This window comes from Leptonychotes weddellii, chromosome 9, assembly GCF_054177405.1.
Source record: "Leptonychotes weddellii isolate Sample4059 chromosome 9, ASM5417740v2, whole genome shotgun sequence".
Classification (NCBI taxonomy): Eukaryota; Metazoa; Chordata; class Mammalia; order Carnivora; family Phocidae; genus Leptonychotes; species Leptonychotes weddellii.
Window position 1 is genome coordinate 10,984,125 of NC_138377.1, and position 14,095 is coordinate 10,998,219.

At 56.2% G+C, this 14,095-nt stretch overlaps 2 protein-coding genes across 3 annotated transcripts in view; both read left to right on the forward strand.

Moving 5' to 3' along the window:
• The window catches only part of CCDC88C (coiled-coil and HOOK domain protein 88C), a 121,434-nt gene extending 115,127 nt beyond the window's left edge, over positions 1-6,307 (forward strand). Inside the window, exons 26-27 of the mRNA XM_081829738.1 lie at positions 472-761; positions 3,981-6,307. Coding sequence (XP_081685864.1) covers positions 472-761; positions 3,981-5,003 — 1,313 coding nt within the window. The 3' untranslated portion in view covers positions 5,004-6,307. The remainder of the gene's footprint in view (positions 1-471; positions 762-3,980) is intronic.
• Positions 6,308-10,471: 4,164 nt separating this feature from the next.
• Positions 10,472-14,095, forward strand: part of GPR68 (G protein-coupled receptor 68) — a 27,831-nt gene continuing 24,207 nt past the window's right edge. Inside the window, exon 1 of one of the 2 annotated variants that reach the window (XM_081830051.1) lies at positions 10,472-10,542. The gene's annotated coding sequence lies outside the window, so the exon portion shown is untranslated. The remainder of the gene's footprint in view (positions 10,543-14,095) is intronic. The other variant, XM_081830050.1, reaches the window with a different exon arrangement.

Sequence of the window (14,095 nt, forward strand, 5' to 3'; positions counted from 1 at the left end):
GGGGTAACTGGGTGATAGACATTAAGGAGAGCATGTGATGTAAAGAGCACTGGGTATTATATACAACTGATGAATCACTGAATTCTACCTCTGAAGCTAATAATATGCTATATGTTAATTGAATTTAAATAAAAATAATACCACACTGAAATTCTGAAGCTCTCAAAAAAAAAAAAAAAGGCTCCATGCGCAGTGTAGAGCCTAATGCGGGGCTTGAACTCACGACCCTGAGATCAAGACCTGAGCTGAGATCGAGATCAAGAGTCCGACGCTTAACCGACCGAACCACCCAGGTGCCCCTTTCCAAAATGTTCTCAACCTCAAAATCCCAGCCTGGGAGAAGTGCGCCCGGGTTCTCTCTGTTGTGGGTGAACGCAAGGCAGCACAGAGCGCCCCCCGCTCCCAGAGGCAGGTGAGCCCGGGAGACAGACTCAGGTGTGTTCCTCTGTACCGCCCCGCCCCACCATCCAGGTTCATCCGACCAGCTCCACGGCAGGTCCGAGAGCTTCAGCAGCGAGGACCTGATCCCCAGCAGGGACACAGCCACTCTGCCGCGGGATGCCAGCACCCCAGGACGCACCGCCCTCGGCCGCCATGACTACCCCCCACCCCGGAACGGGCCTCTCCCCCAGGACGGCATCCAGAAGAGAGGCGCCACCCAGCCCCACGCAGGGGGCCGGCCCTGCCCTGCTTCCCCGAGCAGTGAGATGGTCACCCTGGAGGAGTTTCTGGAGGAGAGCAACCGGAGCTCCCCCACCCCTGTGAGTGGCCCAGGGCTTGGACACGGCACGCCTCTCTTCCCCCGCCCTCTCCCCGCCTTAGGCCCCCCGGACAGAGACTTTGGCAGCAGAGTCACAGAAGGGGGTGGGGCAGGGTGGCGCGGCCTGGGTGTGGAGCTGGCCTAGGGGGAGAAGGATGCCCCCTGGGGGGCAAGCCACGGCGCGCTGGCAGCCAACCCCACACCTCAGGGGCTGTCTGCTCCATCTGTGGTGTGAGCGGGCAGGAATTTGTTGCTGGCATGGAGGGCAGGGATGGGGTGGTGTGCCCACCCCTGGGAACCTCTGTCAAGCTAGGGCTAGCGCCCGACTTGGCAGGGTGACGATCCCACAGTAGCTTCCGTGACGGAGCCCTGAATTACCCACTCGCCCCGAGCCTTCAGCAGCAGAGGTCGGTGGACTGTTTCTGGAAAGGGCCTGCTAGTAAACGTCTTCGGCATTCGGGGCCATCAGTCTCTAGGCAAGCTCTCAGCTCTGCCGTTTCAGTGCGAACACAGACGGAGCCCATCTATCAGCGAACGGCCATGGCTGCGGGCCCACAAAACTGTACTCACAGACAGTGACATTCTGAATTTCCTATGATTTTCACGTGTCACGTAAGGCTGTTTTTTTAAAAAAAATTTCATTGATGATTTAAAAATGTAAAAACTATTCTTAGCTCGTAGGCCGTGCAAGAACTCGTGGCAAACTGAGATTGTGCCACAGCTGGAGTTTGCTGACCTGCCTTCTGCACCTCTGACCCCCAGACGTCCCGGGCATGAGGGTCCCCTCCTCTGTCCCCTTTCCAGGGTCTCAGGTCAGCTTTTCGGAAGCTCCAGGCTTCTGGGGTTCTCTCCTTGCTGATCCACGTATTTGCACACTCTGCCTGACTTCAGTCGTGGGAGCAGTTGGCTTACTAGACACGTGAACATGCTCTCTTGCAGTTGAGATCTTTTAAGGATTTTTAATGCTTCCAGGATTCCGTCTCATTCTCCTTAAACAGTCGAACTTTCCTTAGCCACACGGTAAGCTCTGTGACCCACATTAGTAGGCCGTGGTGGAACGCAGTCTTGTTCAGCAGCTATTCACTGAGCACCTACTGTGTGTTACACAGTGTGCCTGTAGTGCTTGCTCCCGAGAAACGAAGCAAACCAGGGAATGGCAGGCTTTTCTGGCATACTCACTGGTGCCGAGTCTCCTGGTTGGCCCTGAAAGGAAATGGAAAACGTGGTCCCTGCCCTCCCTCCGTTTATATTTCTGTCTGGCGAGCGCTTACTCCATGCCCTGGGAGTTGGAGAAACCAGACAGACGCCCTGCTGCTTTCAGGAAGTTTATGGTCTGCTCAGCGGCTCCCAGACTCACCTGGCGGCCTTGCCAGGACACAGGCTGCCCCCCGGAGCTTCGGGCTGCGTGGGTCTGAGGTGGGGCTCCCTGAGGATCTGTAGCCGTACTGGCTTCCCAGATGATGCTCTGGCTGTCAGCGTGTGTCCAGACATCCCACACTGAGAAGCCCCGATTTGGTGGAATAAATGAGAGTAGTCCAGAAAGTAGGGCTGCCTGCAATTGGGAGGCTTTCTCTCTCCACCCTCTTCTGACTATGTACCTGTCACAGTGAGTTTCCTTTCCCTTTGCAGATTTCGGGGGGGGGGGCGGGGTTCCCATGCAAGCGACGGGGCCCCGTCCTGCTCCGCTCAGACCTGTCCCTCGTAGTCCTTGTTCCTCACTCACACTCCATATCCTCATCTGTCCCTTTTCAGCCTAAACAAGCCCGAAATAATCTCACTGCGGCAGTTCGTGCTGGGAGCTGACGTGTGGCCCTGGAGAGCCATGCTTACCTCTCCGCCTGCCCGGGATGTGCGCCCCCTGCCAGCCCCACACACCCAACCCCTCCCACCCTCCCCTGAGCAGCCCCAGAGAAGTCACAGCTTGCCCCACCCATGCCTGTACTCCCTGAGTATTGATAATGCTGGGGGGGGGGGGTGTCTCAAGATGGGCCCCCTGGGGGTGCACATCCAAGAACTAAAAATTCACGTCAGGGACCCAGAGACCCAGCCAGACAGCAGTAGGCGTTCATCCCTAGTCTGCTCTCTGGATGCAGGACCTGTGGAAACCCTATGGCTTCAGTTTCCTTACCTATTAAAGATTGTTTTAGCCCAACCTTAAACAGCCTTGCAAGGTTGCTTTGAAAATGAAGGGAGGTTTTGGTTTCTTGGTGATGACACCCATGCTTCTTAGCACAGTGCCTGGCACGCAGGAAGCGCTCGAGAAACGGTTCCTGTCAGTGTTAACATCGCAGGGTCTTACCACATCCTCCACCAAAATTTGCAGCTTCAAAGGAGTATCCAGGGGCAGGGTGTGTGTCTGTCAAGTTGAGCATCCAGCTCTTTCCAGGGGCCAGGAGCTGCTGGCAGGTGCAGACGGTTTCTGAGCTCTGTCCCCCCCCCCCCGCCCCCGGCCCCACTCCCACCTGCCCCGTGAATGTACTTCCTTTCCCGGTTTGGCGGGGTCCGTCAGCCTAAGGAGGAACCTGCACGTGGCTCCTCCAGGCTCTGAGATCCTGACAGAAGGCTGAAGGAACCGAGCAGCATCATGGCCCTGGCCTCTGGTGGCTCTGTGTGTCTGCAGGGTGGTGGCCGGGGCGGGGACGGTGCCTTGGGAGCAGGCTGGTGGGCCGGGCCATCCCATGCCCTCCGTTCCGCTCCCCCCCCCCGCCCCCGGCAGCCTCACTGTCCCGGGCAGTCTGCCTCGTGCCTGCCCCTCACGTGTGGCAGTGGTCTGAGCGGCAGGCAGGGAGGGGTCTGGCTTTTCAGGAGCTGCTCTTGTTCTCCTTCCTCCGTGGCCCCAGACGAAGCCCTTGCGGTGTGCCTGAGCGCGGTGGGCTGACTGGGGAAGCAGGCGCAGGGCTTCCAGTCAGCTTCCTCCTCCTGCCCCGCCAGGGAGAGCAGCGAGAGCAGATGGGAGCGGCTGGCTGTGGTCAGGCTTACAGCCCTGACCTTGCCGTGGCGTGGAGGGGCTTTGCGGGAAGTCCTTCTCCTCTCGGACATGTTTTCTTGTTTGTAAAGTTAGGGGGTTGCCACAGTGGCTTCTGGGGTTCTCTCCCTGCTGATCCACGTATTGCCCCCCAATCCGGACCAGGGGACATCCTGGGGGGGGTGGGGGGAGGGCTGTCCCAGCACCGGCCTGGCCCTCGTGCCCACCTCTCACTTCTTCCTCTCTTCCCCGTAGGACACCCCCAGTTGCCGGGATGACCTGCTAAGTGACTACTTCAGAAAGGCCAGCGATCTCCCGGCCATTGGAGGCCAGCCAGGACCACCTACCAGGAAAGAAGGGGCCAAGATGCCCACCAGCTTCGTGGCCCCTACCATCAAGATGGCCGTCAACACCTCTGAGGGGAAGCTGCTGAAGCCCGGGCAGTATGTGAAACCAAACTTCAGACCCGCTGAGGCCGAGGCCCTGCCCAGTGCCCCCCCGAGACAGGTCCAGCCTCCCCAGAGCCTGTCTCTGGGCAGACCCCGGCAGGCCGCGATGCCCCCGACGTCCCACACGCCTGCCAGCCGGAGCGCATCCCTGAGCCGGGCCTTCAGCCTGGCCTCCGCCGACCTTCTCCGGGCCAGTGGGCCAGAGGCTTGCAAACAGGAAGCCCCTCAGAAGCTGGGGGGTCCTGACAGCTCAGGGGGCAGAGAAACGGGCAGCCATGTCCTGCAAAGCCCCACACCCCCCAGCTCCCACAGCCTGGCCCGGGAGCGGACCCCACTTGTGGGAAAGACCGGCGGCTCTGGTCAGGGCCCAGCCCCCCGAAGCCGGCCCCCGGACATGAGGCGCTTCTCACTGGCTCCCCCAAAGGAGGAGAGGCTGGCCCCCCTGCAGCAGTCTGCCACAGCCCCAGCCATCGCCACTGGGGGTGGCGGTCCCTGCAGCAGCAGCAGCAGCTCCCAGACCCAGCACTTCCCAGTGGCCGCAGCGCCGGCCACCAGGACCAAACCCCAGACGCCCCCGCACGCGGCAGAGGTGGCCACCATCGCCCCTGTCCGGGGGCCGCTCAGCCTCTCAGAGGGTGATGGGGTCCCAAGGCAAGGCCACAGTGAGGGGCTCCCTGCCAAGAGCCCGGGTAGGTCTCCTGACTTGGCTCCCCACACGAGCCGGGCCCCTGAGGACTTCAGCCGCGGAAGCAGCTTGAAGAGCACGCCCGCGTGCCCCGAGCCTGGTGGGGACCAGCAGACAGTGTGGTATGAGTACGGCTGCGTGTGACTCATCTGGCCCGGCAGCTCCTGGACCTTCAAACTACTGACTCACCTTCTAATTGTGATGGCCTTTTCTTCCGTCTGCCTGTGGTGCCGGGAAAGGGTTTTAGAATGCGGACAGGGGTTCCTGGGCATCTCTCCTGCTTGTTTTGTTCATGGAAACACTGTGCCAAGCCCTAAGAGGATTACACTCGTGTGTGTGTGTGTGTGCGCGTGTGCGTGTGCTATATCTGTAGCCTCCAGCAACTGCTGTCTTTTGAACAAATCCACTTGAGCGTGGGGACACTCAGAGCACAGCGACGAAACTGATCACAGAGTAGACACTATTTGAGCGTGTTCCGGCAGAACACTCATTTGCAACTTGTCGACCTCTCTTAAAGCACGCGTGTGTGTATGTGCGTGTGTGCAAACACACAGGTTCACATGGCCAAGCCCTCGTGGCTCTGGAAACTCCCTGCCCTCTTCCTAAAAGCCATTTGAGCCTAGGAGAAGTCCAGACTGGCCAGACTACAAAGAACTTGCGGACCTTGGGGAGACCCCAGAATGAGGATTGCTGCTGAAAACCGGGAGTGTGGCCACGCCATTCCTGGGGGTCCCAGGCAATTCCCTTTTACCCCAGGGCCAAGGTCCCCTTCCAGGCAGGTGGCAGGTGGCCTCGGGCTTTGGCCACCCGCCTGCCGCCGGCTCCTGGACTCTGCACGGTGGGCTCTGGGAGCCCCACAGAGACCTGCCTTCCCTGGCTCGCTCTTCTCCGAACACTGGATCTGCTGGGGCTGGGGGCCGGGGCAGAGAGAAGCGCCCGCCTCAGCCCCCTCGCAGCAAGCGTATCGTGTACAGAGGGGAAGTGTGCGCGGGAGCGGGGTGCACGCCTGCCTAGTAACGTGGCTGCAACCTCTGCCCTTCCCCAATCTCAGATGAGAGATTGATTATTTCTGAATAACTTCTTGGGGTAGAAACCAAATTTCTTTTAATATATTACATATATATGTACACACTCCTGTGAAATATATGTACTTTGAGGGGGATCTATTTATGTTCCATTGGGAGTCTCTCTTTTCTCTCAGGAATCTTACCTGCTGCTTTGTGTATTTGGTCAGATTCCTGACAAACGTTTTGTTTTCTGTTTAGTAAAGGTGCTCTTTCTGGGATGTGCTAAACCTGGTGATTTTTTTTTTCTTTTGATTTAATATACTGAGAAAGAAATGGGACTGTTAACAAGATCAGTTGTAGGAGTGCTTTGGGTTGTGTGTTAAGTAGCCGTTCATTCTGGAACACGAGGACAGGATGGTAATAAAATGAAACGGCAGAGAATCGAGTCCTGGTTTTTCTCATTGGGCGGTGCTGGTGGCATGGGACCGGCCACCAGGGGCTCTCCTGGTGGCCCGCTTCACCTCCAAGAGCCTTCCCGGCCATCGGAACCCACAGCTCCCTTTGCCACCAGGTCAAAGAACACAAAAGAGCAAGGTTTTCGTGCTCATTATACAACGGCTTTTCCCAGACTTGCGTTTATGTTCAGCTAGTAAGAGTCAGACCCCATTTTGGTGTGGGATTCATCTCGTGACAGCAGCTCAGCTTCAGCTGGTCCTTTGGGTTTTCCCAAGGCTACTCAACTAGGAAGGGCCAGATCTGGAATTTAGAGCTCCGGGACCTCAGTTCAGATGCTTAAGTCAGATGGAGGGAGGGAGGCCGGCATACACATACCCACACATGACAAGATCTTTCTTCAAATGGTTCCTGTCTAGCAGCTTCCTCTGTCTCCCTCCTGCCTCCCTGAACTTTAAGAGTCCCCTCCTGCCCCCTCGCCCGTCCTTTCTGGAGCTCTGCAACCTGGGGCATGTGACCACTTGGTGGGAACTGCCATCCGCCACGCCTGGACCCAACTGAGCAGCGGCGTCCTCCTGTGCCAGGGTTTGACACCTGGCCGGTTACTCCTTGAACTTAGCCTGTGAATCTCTGCCCTCTGGAACGTCTCTTCAGTGCTCACACTTGCCAGCCCTTCATTCATTCACTCATTCCTTCCACAGACTCATTGAAAGCTAAGGTGTGGAATATTACTCAGCCATCAAAAAAAAAATGAAATCTTGGGGCACCTGGGGGTGGCTCGGTCGGTTAGGCATCTGCCTTCAGCTCAGGTCATGATCTCGGGGTCCTGGGATCAAGTCCCATATCAGGCTCCTTGCTCAGCGGGGAGCTATGTTTCTCCCTCTCCTCCTCCCCTGCTCGCGCTCTCTCTCTTCAGCTCTCTGTCAAATAAATCTTTAAAAAAATGAAATCTTGCCATTTGCAATGACATGGATGGAACTAGAGGGTATTATGCTAGGCGAAATAAGTCAGAGAAGGACAAGTATATGATTTCACTCGTGGAATTTAAGAAAACAGGAGCAGAGAGGAAGGGAGGGAAAAATAAAACGACAAAATCAGAAAGGAAGACAAACCATAAGAGACTCTTAACCACAGGAAACAAACTGAGGGTTGCTGGAGGGGAGGGGCGGGAGGGCTGGGGTGACTGGGTGACGGGCATTAAGGAGGACACGTGATAGGATGAGCACTGGCTGTTATGTGCAACTGATGAATCACTGAACTCTACCTCTGAAACTAATACACTATATGTTAATTGTAAATAAAATTTAAAAAAGCTAAGGTGGCTAGGTCCTAGAGGCTTCCCTTTCCATGCACCCCTGGGGCTAGCCGAGTGTTAACCACTCCTGAGCTAGAGGCCTGAAGTCACACCTGCTGTCCGATCCCCCTACCTGGGCCTGCAGGCCTCAACTCCTCTGCCTGGCCGCCCCCACCCCCCACCCCCACCCCTCTGGCTCTCCTAGCTCATCCAAGGGCAAGCTGTCCTGCAATCACAAAAACCCAGAAGCCCATGATGCAGGCTTGGCCCTTCCTCTCTCCACACCCCACATGTTATAGGTCACTCCTTGGGCTGAGAATGGGTCTGGAATCTGCACCTCCCCCCTTCATCTTAGCCAGCTCTTCTCATCCCAGGTCACACACACACCTGGCCCTGGGGTTTGGCCGTAGCTGCCTACCTCAGAAAACTTAGCCTTCCTGGCACCTCTCAGGGCATTCACCCCAGGTGACCTTTTGGACCATTACCCCTCTGCCTACCTCCACATTAGCCACACCCATCCCGTTGTGGACTCGGTCCTCTCTGCATGGCTCATTTGAGGTGCACCCAGCCCTCATATCACTCCCTCCTCTCTCCCCAGACAAGCTCATACACATCCACAATTTTAATTACAATCTGTTCCCAGAAGGCTCCAGACATCTCCAGCCCCAGGCTCTCCTTGGAACCTCCAGACCTGACCTGTGTTTCCAGCTTCGATGTCCCAAAGGTGCCTCCAACTCAGAATGCTCAACATGCAGGTCACCATCCTCCCCAACCAAAGCCTCTTTATGTTCCCCATCTTGTCCTATCTGTCCCCTCACATCTAGACGATATTCAATATTCCCTTCCCCCTTCCCCATGTCCTATCCATGACTTCATCAGCTGGCTCCAACTCTGACACCTCGCTCACATTCACAGCCAACGCCAGGCAATGGTTCCCCCTGGGCAGCACCACAGGATCCTGCTGCTGAGCGGGGCATCCCAGATCATGCCCCTCCCGAGCTCCAGGCCCCCACCCTCTGCACTGGCCTGGGAGATGTGTGACCTGGTGTGACCTGGAAGTAGCCAACTGACAGCTGGTATTCATGCCCCTAGCTCAGGGTGAGGTCTGCCTGAAAAGAGATGCGGGATCATCTCTAGGACAAGAGGGGCTCACCCTGGGTAGAACACCAAAGTGAGAAAATGAGAGAGCACAGGACAAACCTTGGGAAGCATCCAGCCAGTATTAAATATCCAGCCAAATATTTATCAACCAACTGGGGAAAGAGGAGAGAATGTGTGTGTGTACACACACACACACACACACACACATCTAAAGTTTTGCTGATACAATGATGTGTAACAAAATTTACAAATAATAAAATAATAAAATGTAACAAAATCCACACAGCCAATTGCTTCTCTTAGAAAGCTCTCACTGATTTTTGCCGAACTTGTGTATTTATAACCAACTTATGCTGGTGACCGACGATGCGTGTAGCTCCGGCAGGAATGCTGGTTCGTATTTGCGTGTGTTAACCGTAAGACCAAAGTGAAACAAGCCAAAGATGCGAGTCAGAACGTCACTCCCTGGTGGATGACGGGGTGACTGCTCCGTCATGCAGTAGTTCTGAAGGCAGTACGAGAGAACTTCCTCAGTTTCCCCACTGTTCACATTGTGTTGGCTACAAACACAGCTTACCTGCCATTATATGCACCCCAAACCCCCTTTTACGTTTAATCCGCACTCTTAACATTTTCTCCATCATTTTCTTAAGTCTAGACACTAGACACTGAAGAAAACATACATCAAGCCTTGATTGGGACTATTTGCCAGTTTCTGGGGTGTAAATACTCTCACCGCGGCCGATCCCAAGCTGCTGGCATGACCTCCGGAAGCTCGGATGTGGGAAGGGATGTGCGGTAGCCCCCGTCACAGAACCTCCCCCCACCCACCCCCCCACACCTATAGAGTGGGTGTAAATAACCTCAAGAGTATAGGAAACAGTAATATAATTAGGAAGTGGCAAATTTTATGGATTTATTGCCTTTGCTTTTAAAATACAGTATTTAATCGTAGGTGTACAGAAGTCAGTTTTTAGTGATGACTATTTAACAAAGGGCTTGCAAAATCCCTGCACACCACCTGTTTAGGGATGCGCTGAAAAAGCAGAGACAGAACAACTGAGAAGTGACCAAAGGAGGAGGAGGAACCTGCGAACAGCTGACCACCTACTCCCTGTTGGCATGTGTGGACCCTCTTCTTCCTGCACCGGGCGCACGAAGCCACCGCTGGAGGCTGGAAACTCTGCCCCAGGGCGGCTGGCTCTCCTTCCATCCCCCCTCCTTGCCCTTCTGCGGGGGGGGGGGGGGGGGGGGAGGGTGCAGAGGGAACAAGTGGGCCTGAGGACAGCCCATCACCTCTGCCTCTGTCTAGTGGCGCGGTGAACACCACGAGGTCAGGCAGGAGCCTGGGGCGCCCTGGCAGGCCTGGCCCGTGCCAGGGGACGCGCGCGGAGGGGTCGAGGCAGCGCTCAGACCCGTCCTCCCCTTCCCAAGCTCTGGCTTTTTGGCCCAGCCCACTGAGGTGAAGTTTACGGCGGAATCCCAAGGCCCCGGCAAAGCCGGCCACCTGCCACCCCCGCCCCCATCCCAAGAGACCCCAAGAGACCCCTAATAAAGAGCGGGGAGGAAAGCTCTGGGCCCCAGGGGACTGGGAGCGCAGCGGCTCTGGAGCAATGGTCTGGAAGCCGCCCCCTCCCCGGGCCGCCGGAGCCCCCGCCCCCTCCACCTCCTCCCGAGGCGGCGCGCGAGCGGGAGCAGGTGCGCAGGGGCGCCCGCACCACGCCCCCCGCCCGGCCCCGCCCGTCCTCCCCCGGCCCCCGCCGCCGCCGCGCGTCCCTCCGCTCCCGCCCGCCGAGGCCCGGCTTCCTGCGCCCGGGACCCGAGAGAGGTGAGTGCGCCGGGGCCGCTGGGGTTTGGGCCGAGACGGCGGGGCAGGCAGTGCGGGCATGACAGCGGCCGCCGGCCGGCCGAGGGCACCGCTGGACCTTCAGCAAGGCCGGCTCCCGGACATCTCCTGCGGCGGAAAATTCAAAATCCAGTCTCCGGATAAAGGCCTTTGTGGGGAGTGGAGGAGGAGAAGGGCTGGGAAGTAGGTCCCTGTCATTCCAGGGTCCACACTGATAGTGCTTTGGGGCCCAGGGACCTACCACCCAGAAGCTGTGTCACGAGGGTGGCATTTGGGGAGGTGGGCAGCAGGCCCAGGGGTCCCCGGGGTGGAGGCAAATCTCAAAAGGCCAACACCATTCAGGTCCTCTGGGGACATGCCCTGACCCTGCATAACTGCCGCTAAGGTGTCCCCCCCCCTCCCCAAGAGCACTGGGGGCGGAGTCCAAGGGCCAGGTCCCAGGCTGGAGACTTTGCTGATGGGGAGGTGGGAGAGAGAGCGAACTAACACCCACCTGTCTCAACCGCTCCCCGCTCCATTCCTTATCACTCATTCAGCAAATGGGCCCTCTGCCAGGCTGAAACCCAGGATGGAGGGAGCTGGTCCCTGCCCATCTAACTCACACTCTAGCTGGGGAGACAGGAGTAACTGGCAGAAGGTCCACCATGCTTCTCTTTCCTGCCCTAAATGATCAGAATCTAAGGCAATATTATCCCTGCACTGATGAGAAATTCTTAAGACCCCACCATCAATACTCTCAGGACCCCTTCTGTACCCACAGCACCATACACACCAGTCACTGGGAGGATTCCCAGGATGCCTCCTCATCCCCTTGCAGGTTTCAGTTTAAAAGTCACCTCTTCCAGGAAGGCTACCCTGACTGTCCTCCTCTTGATCAGGTACTCTGGCCTTCCCTGCCCATCATCCTCTACTCATAGCTGTTATCAGAGTATTGTCATTGCTGTGTGAATCCTAGCTTTCCCTCCTAAGTCAGTTTCAAGAACTCAGCCACTCAAGTTCCATTTTATTATACACATAATATTTTTCTTGAATATTTTTACTTTAGAAACTGGATTATGGCAGAACCTCTACTCGGGAAACAGACACTTGAAACCTGATCTCTTGCTATCACTATTTTCAGATCTTCCCTAGGCTGCTTCACAGCTTCTCGGGCAGAGTCCATCAATTTTTGGGGGGCCCTGATACCCCAGAATGACCGCTGGGGCCCCTGGCTAAGGACAAAGAGAACCTATATTCTGAAGAGAGGACAGGGACGAGGGCCCCCTCCTTCTCCACTCCAGGGCCTGACGCCCTCACTGTGTTGGGGGCAGGAGGGAGAGAGACCAGGATCCTGGTCCCATCATGCAGCCTCCCCCCAGCCATGTCCTCTCACTGTTGGTCATCTCTTCTCTCTGGCCAGCCTGCACTGGCCCTGATGGTCCCTGATGGGTGGCCCCTCGGGGGTACAATGCAAAGGGTCCTCCGGGGCCTCCCCACTGTCCGGATCCCTGACACGGGCGCCCTGGCTCCAATACCATCTCCTCGTGCCCCCTGTGCTCCGGCCCCACCAGACAGCCCTCTGGGAACTTAGCTCCTGTCTGCCACGCCAGCCTGCATGACACACGGAGGACGTGCAGGCCGCTCACTGCCCCCTGGCTGGCTCCTGTCTCTCCCCAGGCTTCTTTTCTTCCCGACCAAAAAGGCACACTGAGCCCATTAGCATGCCCCTGCCTGAGCAGAGGGACTGCTGGGCTCCTCGCTCTGGAGCAGCCCAACGCCACTCCATGGGAACTCGCTGGGAGAATCTCAGCCTCCCAGTGGCTCATCCTCTGATCCCAGTTCCCGCTTGCCCTCCCCAGCACTGCAGATGTGGGTCAGGGGTGCAGAACAGGAAGTGGAAGTCCTAAGGAACGGTCAGGCCCATTGCTTCGGGGCACCCTGGGTGCCCCTCTTTGTCTTCAACTGGGCCCCACTGGTCAACTCCAGGAGGGAGAAACCCCCCCCCCCACTCACGGTTCTATGACACTTAAATACCCTTATTTTTAAAAGGAAATTGGGTTCCACTCGCAGAAGTGGAAAATCAGTACCCTCTGCCACAAAAGTAAGGTAATTAAACAAATAAAAACAAGGAAAACCAAGCAATGTTGGTTTTAAACTTAGATTAGCACCTATTGCCTGCAGAACACACCTGAGGCTAGCTTACAAAGGGAGATTAACAAGAATTAAGAACTAAAGGCACACTAACACCCAGCTGAGACTTTCTCCTTAGTGCAGTAAAACAGGTTAAGAGAGAACTGGATAAGGAATAACAAAATACATGGCTCAACTTCTATCAGTCGGCACCTACTGAATACAGAGCATCACACAGAGCCTGAAGTGATGCAGAACAAGCCTTCAGTTTATCTATTCCTGAAGGGCCACTTCCTCCAGGAAGCCCACCCAGATGTGCCTGTACTCCTCCCGTTGTTAGGGTTGTTATGCTTTACTGTAATGGGGTATTGGCTTCCACTCCCAAGTATAAGTTCCTAAGAACCACCACCAGGTCTGTCTCACTCACTTCACCATCCAGGTGTTGGGTCTGGAGCATGGGTGTTGAAGAGATGAATGAATAATGAATGAATAACTGGGCTGACCTCCCTGACTTTGGTCTTGCTGGGCCCCCTCCAGCAATGCCTTTCCTTCCTCCTCCTCCTCCCTCGTCCCTGCCCAAACCCCACACCTTCCATCCTTCAAGGCCCTGCTTGCGAGTCCAGCTTTTCCAGGAGGCCTTTTTCAACCCACTGAGCCCACCCTGAGCTCTCCTGCCTTTGAATATTCAGCGCCTAGCGGTGCCTGTGCGCAGGGGACATTCAGTTCCATGGTCCGGTGTGTTCCCCACACCTGCACAGGACAAGCAATATGCGTGACACCACAGAGGCTTATTACCTACTGTGGAGTGACTCGGCGTGGTTCCGCCTTCAAGGATGCAGCTGTGTTGGGTCTGGGCCGCTCGCCGTATGGTTCCCCGTGCTGCTAACAATTACTAGAAGCTTAGTGGCTTAAAACACAAATTTAAACTTACAATTCTGGAGGTCGGAAATGGGTCTCGAGCTGTCAGCACAGTGGAGTTCCTTTATGGAGGCTCTAGGAGAGAATCCATCTCATTTCCTTTTTCAGCTTCTAGAAGCCGCCTGCATTTCTTGGCTGGGGGCCAACTCCCATCCTCAAAGCCGACTATCGCTGGTTGCGTCTTGCCCACCCGTGGAAAATCGAGGATACTTTCCCACCCGTGGAAAATCCAGGATACTCTCCTCATCGCAAGATCCTTAAATTAATCACACCTGCAAAGGCTCCTTTACCAAAAAAAAAAGATACATCTAGGGGCGCCTGGGTGGCTCAGTCGGTTAAGCGACTGCCTTCGGCTCAGGTCATGATCCTGGAGTCCCGGGATCGAGTCCCGCATCGGGCTCCCTGCCCGGCAGGGAGTCTGCTTCTCCCTCTGATCCTCTTCCCTCTCATGCTCTCTGTCTCTCATTCTCTCTCTCAAATAAATAAATAAAGAAATCTTTAAAAAAAA